This window comes from Notothenia coriiceps, unplaced genomic scaffold, assembly GCF_000735185.1.
Source record: "Notothenia coriiceps isolate Sejong01 unplaced genomic scaffold, NC01 NC01_scaffold00036517, whole genome shotgun sequence".
In the NCBI taxonomy this organism is placed as follows: Eukaryota; Metazoa; Chordata; class Actinopteri; order Perciformes; family Nototheniidae; genus Notothenia; species Notothenia coriiceps.
In genome coordinates, this window is record NW_011369218.1 from 252,609 (window position 1) to 264,205 (window position 11,597).

The 11,597-nt window shown below is 39.3% G+C and overlaps 1 protein-coding gene across 1 annotated transcript in view; it reads right to left on the bottom strand.

Annotated features, from left to right (window-relative positions):
* Positions 1-11,597, bottom strand: part of LOC104963986 (disintegrin and metalloproteinase domain-containing protein 19) — a 22,355-nt gene that overhangs the window by 3,758 nt on the left and 7,000 nt on the right. Inside the window, exon 3 of the mRNA XM_010792684.1 lies at positions 2,484-2,694. Coding sequence (XP_010790986.1) covers positions 2,484-2,694 — 211 coding nt within the window. The remainder of the gene's footprint in view (positions 1-2,483; positions 2,695-11,597) is intronic.

The window sequence follows — 11,597 nt, forward strand, 5'->3', positions numbered from 1 at the left end:
TATATCCAGTCACTATATCTAGTCACTACAGTATATCCAGTCACTATATTATCTAGTCACTATATATAGTCACTACAGTATATCCAGTCACTATATCCAGTCACTATATCTAGTCACTACAGTATATCCAGTCACTATATCCAGTCACTATATCCAGTCACTACAGTATATCGAGTCACTATATATCGAGTCACTATATCAAGTCACTATATCCAGTCACTATATCAGGAACTATATCCAGTCACTATATCAGGAACTTTTGTCTGACTGTCTCCTGATCCTTGGGCTATGGTAACCTTTACAAACATGACCACTGTTGTAAGCCAGAAAACATGATAAAAGGTCATACAAAATGTGAACCAGTACAGATTATAGAGCAGAAACACTCTTGCTTTTGTCTTTCGTTGTAAGACTCATCATAAACTCTTCGAGCCTTAGTTGCTCAGTGCCTCCAGTCTCCTCTCCTCCCTCCTCTCTCTTCAGTTGAGGGCCAGTTCTCAGGACTTGGCTAGGTGTTCAGGCTCTTGGCAAGGGACCACATACAGTAATGGTTGAGTCCAATGTTGGTATTGATCAAAAGACCCTGTTAACCCAGTGGTCATTCCATGCTGTGGAGCTGGGGATATTCTGCTCACTCACAACAACAGGCTGTGATCTGATTCACTGCTCATGTAAAAGGGTTTCACTATTCAATTAAGCAACTATGGCATATTAATGATTAAATATGAAGATGAAATATAGGTACAAGGTAAATCTGTTTATTGACAGACTCTTATATAAGGTCCCTTAAACCTAGGCTTTGATTGTAAAGCCCCTGTCACACTGTCCCGAAATTGACAGAGGGCATCTTAAGCCATCGTATGATTGCGGTGGAGTTTCTCAGGCTCCGGCAGCAACTTCGTGAGCGGTGGCAAAATCTTTGGCATGCCAAAAAATTGCCGAAGGACCTTGCGAAGGTTCATTTTCGTGTTGAATTTGTGTGTCCATTTTTCCCTTCGTAAGGCCAGCGTGAGGGCATCTTGTCAAATCGGTCATCTTCGTCTTTACTTCGTCTGATCATCGGTGCCATCGGGCATTTTTCGCCTCATGAAGACAATATGAAGGAAACAAGAAGCTGCCCGATTGTCTTAGGAAGGCAACAGGACTACGTGATGCCCTCGCAATGCCATCATGTAGCCATCGTATTATAGTACGAAGACATCAAGATTGCATTTATTTCGCAACAAAATCATGTAAACAAATTATGTAAATAACCCAATTTGTTTTCTGTGAAACTAAAAAGGATATTAGATTGTTTTGTTACTTTCGTAGCAGTTCTATGTCTTAAATATAATTTAGGTTAACTTCCTGTTTTATTTAGATAGAATAAAGTGTATGTTTAAATGTTGGCACCCCCCGAAGAGGCACAAGCTCTTACGTTGATTCTGGATACATTCTAAATCATCAGTAAAGTCTACGACCATATTTTCGTGTGTGGTTCGGGTGCCATCGTGTGGCCTTCTGTAGGCATCCTACTTGCTTCGGCTGTTGCTTGGCTGTTGACCAAGTTCGGGGCCATCTTGCCTCGTGCGAAATTCACAATTCCATTTTCGTGTGTCCATCTGATGTCAATTTCGGGACAGTGTGATAAGGCCTTAACGGATTACGTGTGACGGGATTACAGGATACATTTGAATTGTATCCCCTTACAGTTACATTTAACAAAGGCATAATCAGAATACTGTAACAATTAAAAGTGGGGATTAAAAGAAGGATTACAACATTACAAATACTTAAAAAAAAAAAAATGTACATGTTATAGGTAGACGTACTGCTTGATATTCTTTTGGGTTTTATTTAGGGTACTTTCATCTCCTATTTGACATCTCTTTTTCTAAATGCAGTTGGTGAACAACTGATTTATTAAACAAAAACACTGTGTTTAATTGATGTATTAAACTAAATCATAATTTGTAAACTATACTATTCTGTAGGTCTATCCTGTAAGAGGACACATTTGTGATACTCAATATCTTGTTTTTTTCTTTTCTCAGGTCACATTGTTCTATTGTCTTACATTATTATTACATGTTACTTGTTAGACGCTTTTATCCAAAGCGACTTACATACTCAATACTGTGGGCAATCCCCACAGGAGAAATTTGGGGTGAAGTGTCTTGCCCAGGGACACAACGACATGCTGACTGCAGTGGGGTTTGAACATGTGACCCCCTGATCCCAACACCAAGGCTCTATCCACTGCGCCACACGCCTCCGTTACATAATACACTTTAGCAAAAACTTCTTATTGATATTTATTTTCGCTTTGATTTATTTACATTGAATTTGATATTGAGGTAATCCCAAACTAACGGAAAGGAATCAGGTTACATAACTTTTATATTTTGTTGCTTGGATTAGGTAACTGATTAAATGTTTCTACAGGTAACTTGTAATTGGATGGATTACATTGTTAAAGCCCCCTCCCCAGCCTTGCCCTGTGGGCCTACCTTGCCCTCCCCACACTTGGTGCCGGTCATCACGAGGCCGGGGTCCGGCAGGTCCCCCTGGCCGTCCTGGGTGCTGTAGACATAGGTGCCGCGGCACTTCACCTCGATGCCGTCCGTCTTGATGGTGGTGTCTATGGAGACGGCGTTGGTGCCTTTGGGCTTCTTGGCAGCACTGTGGCACTGGATCTTACCGCACTTCGCATCGCTGGGCAGAGGAACATAACACAGAAACATTCAGCCTTTAAATTATAGGGCAGGTCATCAGAACTCAATGTTCACTTACTGTCACACAGAGAGCAGCTCCAGCAGCATGGAAGATATCTATATTTCCCCTTTATTTCATGTAAATATTGCTATATCTTAATGTTTTAATGTTCTTCGTATGTGTACCTACTTGGCAATAAACCTGTTTCTGATTCTGAGGATTTGTGAGGCTTTTTTAAAGATTTACATTTTTACTGGGAATTAATGTGCTCTGATCTGAGAGCCCCTGACAAGATATGGGAGAGACAAATAAATGGTTAGTTTTGGTCATTTTATTTTGATTTGTTGACAATTAGAAATGTTTGGAATATAACCAGCCTAATTATTTTGGGTGTTAGTTCAATCTTACGTGCATATATAACATCATTTGATAGTGGTTGTCAGCCAATATTGCTACATTACCCACAGGAATTAGCTGTGGGTAGCAACCAATGAGATCAGTCAGAGCATTCAAATGAGCTAACAATTTTCACTCAAAATGAAATTAGATAAACTTGCTTGGATGTCTGTAAATGATGGAATGTATTTCTGATTTGCTTCTTTGTCTTAATCAATACTAGAATGAACATTGTTTTGCAGATGATAGAATCTTAAATGTCCCAGGCTGCACTCCAGCACTGTTTCGTATTCAGTCTGCCTGCGATGCTTTCTAATTATCACTCCATGATCACAGACTCGTTTTTAATAGAGAAAAGACTGGTATTCTCCAACTCTACCACTGACACTGACTATCCTGCCATTAAAACTTTAAATGTCAGTCACTCTTCGTGAGCCATACAAATACTTTGACCTGACAGCAGATTGTCATTCAAGATTCATACTCAACATTTGAGGCTAAAAAATGAAAGTCCTTGTATGCAGTATAATTAAAACGTGTCCTCTTCCAACCATAGAAACTTTGGGCAGACAATCTTCGTGTTTGTCCTTGAGAATTGAGACATTCTGCTCTGTCATGCTGCCCCATATTCAATTCAGACATTCATCCCTGTGTATCACATGACCAGATTCACATTCATCATTGCTCTCTGTCTCAAAAGATTTGTTGGAACTCCTTACAGTCAACAAGAGAAATCCATCATATGTTATTCAGTTATAAAGATCTAATGTTGGAGCTTCCGAACTACCTCGCCTCTCTCATTTTACTCTATTAATTATCTTCCCCTGAGTCTCGCATTCCACCGGGAGATTTTAAAGCTTTATATCAGTTATTTTATGGTCGTTACTGTTTTTAAGTCTTGTTGATTCTGTTGTGTTGTTTCTGTTTTGCTGTTGTTGTTCTCAAGTCTCTTATGAATGTTAATGAGGCTGATTACATTGAGATTAAATCCAGTCGTCTATGATTATTTACTTTAATATGATGCAAACAATACAGTCAATTATATTAAGCTTGAGATAAAAAGGACAATACTATCACCAGATATCTGAACTTTTGAAAATGATAAACCTTTATTGTAAACCCACATATACTCATTCTTAGGCCCCGGCCCCACGAGGACGAAAACGGTCGTTTGCGTTACTGTTTAGTGTGATATAGACCGTTCGGCCACACGAGGACGACCGAATAGGACAGTAAACAACTGCGGAAACGGTAACGGGTCCCAAGGTGGATAGAACGGCATACACAACGCTCTGGGGGGTCCAACGGCTCCGTGTGTGCGCCCTATACGATCATTTTCTGATAATGATGAGGCAATAGCCCCGCCTCTCCCCACCTCTGCTGCTCACCCCCGCGTCAAAGTAAACTGCACACTGAATTCAGATTATTTATCTTTCTCTCGATATGGACATAAACGAGGGTGAAGTATAATCTGACAGGACGGAGACACGCAGCTCTGCTCACCTGCAGCTCCATCACAGCGGTGAACGGAGCAAAACACACACTTCAAGTCAGATCATCACCCTTAGCTATTTTAATTACCTCTCAAACTACCTAAACTAGTTATAAATATTTTTATTTTTACTGTCGGGTCACTCATTACTGGATCAGCTGCTGCATGAGACAGACACTGACGCTGTCAGAAGAGAGGGAGGAAAAAGAGAGGCTCCGTGTATTATATTATTATATTATATAGAGTCGTTATTCATTTGTTTTAAAGCTCAATAAATAACAAAGAAGACCTTTGACCGGCACTTTTATAATTTTGTCCGGAAGATTTAAACTTGAATACACGCTGACTGGCGAAAAACTCTGCCCGGTTCCCTCGGCCCCCACCGCGGAGAATAAACAGAAGGGCAACCATGACAACCATGCTTCTTCGCTGCTTTTGTGGAGGAAGTTACAGCGCCACGTACAGGCTCCTGCATATGTACTGCAGCTTCTCCAGCGGTTGGAGCTAAACGGAGCTGTCTCGTGTGGAAAGACACTATCCGGTGAACATTGCGTGTGGACGGAAGCTTTTTTGCGATTGCGTTTGCGTTAATCCTATGCGTTTAGCCGTATGCGTCCTCGTGGGGCAGGGGCCTTAGACTCATTCAGGAGATGGTCATTAGTCTTATGGTGATGAGAGTGTTAGTATGTTGATCCCTGCAGTTCCTGAACAGATGACATGCCTTCAGTTCAAATATATTTTACAAACTTCATTTTTCCAGGACAGAGGAGGACAGTATGTGCATAAAGAAGAATTGTTGTGCATTGTGGAAACACAGGAACTATCATATGATGTCTTGCATTCTTGATGATGATTGGCCATTGTGTTTCACTCCAGCCTCTATATGTGTTGTTCGTACATGTGTGCTATTGGAAGTGAAAGATATTATTCAGTCATAACAGAAGTCGTTTTTTTTGTCTAGGTTTTGAGATAACTGTCTCTGTTTTCACCACAATACAGTGGATGCGAAAGGAATTTTTTTTTTTTTTTTAAATAAACACAAAATAGTCTACAGACATGAGCTCTGCAGGCATAGCAACGCTTTGAGCTAAACGCTAAGTCCAGTATGCTAACATGCTTACATCACTATGCTCCCGGGCTGATGTTTAGCAGATATTTCGTTTACCATGTTATTAATCTTAGTTTATCTTGTTAGCATTGCTAGCTGAGGCTAATGGGCATTTGATTTATGTTGGAGATCACCAGAGTCATTATGATTAATCCTGTGGTGACCATGAATGTCTATAAAACATGTCATTCTAAGCCATCCAAAGCTGTTGAGATAATTCTAGTCTGAACCCAAGTGGTGGACTGACAAACTTGCATGGACTTCTTGAGAGCTCTGCTGCCATTACTAAAACTATGGTAGTAATCTATTTAGCTGTAACCCTCACAGTCTCATCCATTACGGAACAACCTATAATGGTCTGATGTCAGACCTCACCCCAATGTGCAAAAAGCAAGTCCTCATTATTGTCGGTCTGGGGGAAATCACAGTTATTAGCAGGTCACATTGGAGCACAAAATACCACCGAAAATGGAGCGCTTTGCAGGCAGAGTGGAATATATGAGCTCTCTCCTCCTCATCCTCCTCGTTATTACTGAAGACCTATGGAGTTCATATTACATTGAAAATAACTTATATAAGCCATGGTTCCATTCATACACGCTGAAATGAAATGGCTTCATTTTGATCTGAATAAGTCCATATTTGAAAAGTAGCTTTTTTTGTACTTCATTTGATGTTTTGATCATGTTGTGAGGATGTCATTGGTTACTAGTCCTGAACCCTAAAACATTTGACCTACCCTGTCACTTCCTACTTTGTGCGTTTCATGTGATTTAGTCCCACTCAGCCCAGATGCACAGTGTGTACATATCCTCTGGCCTGAGCTGTTATTGACTGTCTCTGTCTGAGTGTGAGAGCACACAAACTCAGCAGACACAGCTCTCTGCTGCTGTTTCAACCTTGTTATTACTGCCCAGAAGGTTTGGGAACCTACTGATTGCACAAATATGAACTCTATGTTTCTAAGAAGCTGCTTTAAAATACTATCCAACCCCCCCAAAATCATCCAACCCCCCCAAAATCAGCTCCCTAAGTATGTTCCCTAACAGGTCTGACCTTTGCCATGCTGCTCGTGTGTCGGTACAGACAGCGAGAGTTTGCCCCGGCACAGTGAAAGCTGTGGCAGCAGACAGGGGACGCTGCATAGGTTTTTGGTGTAAAACGAGCCTCAGTCTCCTTTCTACTTTCTACGAATAGATCCCACTAATATTGCATGTTTTTCCAACACGTAACGCGGTCAGCCTTTGCAAGTCACTAGCAAACAAAAAAAAAATGAATGAAAGAAGCTAACGGCACTTTTGCCACGTGCGCTGGTTGTTGATTCTGATGCAAAATAGATTCCAAAGTCCTCTCACAGAGAAAATATCACAAACACCAAAACTGCTCCGGAGCTCCTCCATGATGGTCTGCTGGGCGGGTCGAAGAATCCAGAACCTGTCACCAAGGGAAATACAGCAGATGTTCTTCCAGACTTTTAGAGTTTTTACTTCTTTTCCATTTATTTTGTTCGACAAAATATGAATCATAGAGTATTTTCCCATAATTTGAGGGTGGACTTTTTTTGTTTGTTATTTTTTTAATTTAACCTTTATTTAATCAGTTAAAAAGCATTGAGATAAAATCTCATTTAAAATGCTGACCTGGCCAAGAAGGCAGCAACGTTACACATTATTACACATAACACAGACATATCAAATACAGAGAACACAACTAAGTAAACAATAAGACNCGTGTGCCTTGGCAGTCTCAGATCTCATTTAAAATAGCTGACCTGGCCAAGAAGGCAGCAACGTTACACATTATTACACATAACACAGACATATCAAATACAGAGAACACAACTAAGTAAACAATAAGACGAAAAGCAGTCACTACATTGTGCACATTAGGACAGTAAGAAAGGTACTACTTATTACTGCAAGAGCAGCTGGTGGTAAGGAACTCAGACAACTTCAATTTAAAACAGGCTATAGGGACAAGTGCCCTCAGTTTGAGGCGTGATTTGAAGGTCATTCCAGGACCATAATGAAAAAGACTCGTTTTTCCAGCCTCAGTCCGCACAGCAGGTACCTGGAACCGTGTCCGGGCACTGGATCTGAGGTTGTAAGAGTCACAAACTGGAGCAGATCTGGCACATATGTACAGTGGAAGCTTACCTAAAATGGCTTTATACATTTATGAATGTATAAAGCCATTTTAGGTAAGCTTCCACTGTACATATGTGCCAGATCTGCTCCAGTTTGTGACTCTTACAACCTCAGATCCAGTGCCCGGACACGGNGCTCAACAGCTCGCTTAACGGAACTTTGACGCTGATCTCAGTTTTCTAACATCCATGAAGGCAACATGACAGAGGGAGGCCTTTCACTCAGGATGCCAAACTACTCTTTGGTAAGCCCCGCCCCCCCAAGCAATATCAGGGCCAAAAGTTTGAAAGCGAAAAAAAAAGATCTGAAAGCGAAAAGAAAAGATCTGAAAGTGAAAAACGATCTGAAGGTGAAAAGCAATGTGAAACCTGAAAAAACAAGATTTGAAACTGAAAAAAATAATCGTTTTGAATCTGAAAACGAAAAATTTGTGCTGAAAAAAATAAGGATTCAAATATCAAAATATGTATAAATGTGAAATCTGAAAATAAATATATTATTCAAAAAAATTGCTGAACTGAATCAAAATAATATTCAACCTGAAAAATTATTTCAAATACTTTTTTTATTTTGAATACATCATTGTATTTTTCAAAGTTCAGGATAAAAACTTGAACTTTCAAATAAATTGTATTTTTTTGAATGATCAAAACTTGTGACCCTGAAATAGCTCCATACAGAGACAGCTATAAAGAAAATAATGAATGACATCCTTCTTAACACTGCAACAAACAAAGTCTCAATTCTTATTCTTTTAGACTTAAGTGCTGCTTTTGACACGGTTGACTACCGCATTTTATTAAATCGCCGTGAAAACTGGGTTGGAGTGCTCTCAATTGGTTCAGATCATATGTCACTGAAAGACAATTTTATGTAAGTCTTGGAGAACATGAGTCAAATGTCCATGAATTATCTTCAGGTGTTGCACAAGGACGCTGCCTTGGTCCTCTCATTATACGCTACCACTGGGGAACATCATAAGGGAACATAATATCAATTTTCACAGCTATGCCGACGACACACAATTGTACATTTCCGTCGAGCCTAATGACCCCAACGCACAATGCTCCCTGACCTCCTGCCTATCTGCAATCACTCAGTGGATGAGCAATAACTTTTAAAAACTAAACGAAAGCAAGACATTTTACTAGTTGGTCCAAAAGGCAAGAGAGACGAGCTTTCTACCATTCTAGGTAACCTAAGTCGTCAGACTAAAACTAACGCCACAAGTCCGGAAGTCATTTTAGATTCATACTTACATTTTATACCACATATAAGCAAGTCGACTAAGACAGCTTTCTTACACCTAAGAAATATTGCCAAAGTATGCTCATTTTTAAACCAACAAGACGCTGAAAAGCTCATACATGCATTCATATCAAGTAGGTTGGACTACTGCAATGCACTCCTCGCTGGTCTTCCAAAAAAAATCAATAGCTTATGCAGAACTCCGCTATCGGGATTTCAACAAAAACCAGAAAAAGAGAGCACATTACTCCTGTTTTAGATAAATCATTGGTACATTGACTGCCAGTGTCTTTTAGAATTGATTTTAAAATTATTTTTCTGACTTTTAAAGTTCTTAATGGTTTGGCACCCACTTATCTCACACAGTCACTCTCGTTTTATGTCCCTGGACGAGCCCTGAGGTCCTCTTCAGCTTTAAATATCCCTAAAGTCCCCCAAAATAAAATGGGTGTGGCCGCTTTTATCCACTATAGAGTGGCGAAGTCACGCCCACTTACTTCCGCATCATGGGACCTTATTCCGAAAAAATAATACATTGAAGTCAATGGAGAGAGAAAACGTATCTTTTGATCCCGTTTGAATTGTGCCGTGAATTACACATATGTTGTTTGTCAATCTTAAAAAATAATTTCCATGTCAAAAAATTCAAAGTTTGTCTTAAAACTGTTGAAATATAAGACTATGAAAAATACGCAACTAGAAAGACTACAAATCCCAGAGTCGCGTAAGTGCTGTCATAACTGATGTATTCCCTCCAGATAGCTAAAAATACATTTACTTACTGTACTTACTTACTTTAACAAGATGCCTGTGTGCTTTGTACCAGGTTGTTATCATACTAGTAATAGTACCTCTTGCTCGTTCTCAACTAAAACAAAACACGAGAGTGTACCTTGTTAGCTAATGTTAGCTAGCTGACATTAACGTTACACATTACACTCGTTTTAGTCACCGAAACCTTGTAAAGCCGGTCCCACATGCTGGCTCTTACGGAACCGACTAACTCCCCTTTTTCGTATGTACAGCTCTCAACATGCCCAGACTTGTAGTGATTTTCACCTCTTTTAATACTTTTCGCCTCATTCTGAAAGAAAGAGGTGAAATGTACCAACGTGACGGCTAATCTTGGTGTTGGTGACGTGTGCAAGACCAGAGTTGTAGTTCATTGAGCGCTTCACACAAAGAAACGTGTAACTTCACAGTTTTACGACATATTTAAACAAATTTGACTTGCAAAATTATCTTTTAAATTGACAAGCATCATATGTGTAATTCTTGGCACAATTCAAACGGGATCGAAAAATAATCTTTCTCTCCCCATTGACTTCAATACATTATTTTTCCGATATAAGGTCCCATGGAGGTCCACCGGAAGGGGAGGGACTTCGCCACTCTATTGGATGTTTTAGCCGCAATACATGTTGGGATTTGGTGTTTATATGATATGAAATCGGAAAAACATTTTAAAAGAATAAAATAATACTTAATTCCGAGTGTTCTTGCTTTTCTCTTTGAAAGTCATCACATAACGGCATTGTAATACCGGTTCGGCCGCTCATTACAATATTAGCTCTGCCGTAGTTCTCTATTTATAGAGCCCTTGCATGAGAGACCTTTGGGGGAAACTGGAAGAAATGGCGCCGAAACTGCAATACTTGACGTGGATATAAATATATCCAATTAAAAACATCTTCAATTTCTCTTTCCACCATACCTCATCCTTGCAGTATCAATAGTAATTCGCCTGACTTTTACATTTGATCTAATTCATAGATAGGTTATTTTACCACCATAACGTGCCAGCACTGATATAAAAGGACTTGCGTTTTTAAAGATATTACTGATTTTTCTTTGATATAAGAATGTAAATTCTTGAGTCTGAATGTATAGCAATATTGGCTGTAAAATTAATGTGAACATGAATAAAACTACACATTTCAGATGATTGTAATTGTACAATTACATAAGTGTGCCTACACTAATAATACAAGTTATTATGGCTGTGTGTTCCTTGTCTGCACGCTAGTGGCTTAAAGCCACGTTATTGAATTATTGTTTTTTTTGTGTTATATTTGATTAAAAACAATATTAAGGAGTACATGGGGGAAAGTAGAGTCTGTGATAGAAATATAGAATATAAAAATCAAGAAAGATACTTGTAAGTGTCTCTACAATAAACAGTTTAGTGCCAGGGATGTTAAAAGATATTAAATGAGGATGTGCAAAAACAGCAAAACTAAAAAATATTTGGGTATCTACAGATAAATATTTAAGGCCTGAAAAGTACTTAACGTCTATATATTGCTTTCCTGCAATGTATAACTATGTTGAAGCACTATTGTTAGCTGAATATTATACATAGTAATTACTACTCTTATGTATGTAGATAGTATAAGAAATGTGCAGAATATGGGACAGTATTAATGGTGGAGTATACACACATATTGGATAGATGGCCTTGTAATGCGCCGTTCAGGAACCTGCTGACCCAAGTTTTCATTCATAGCATTAC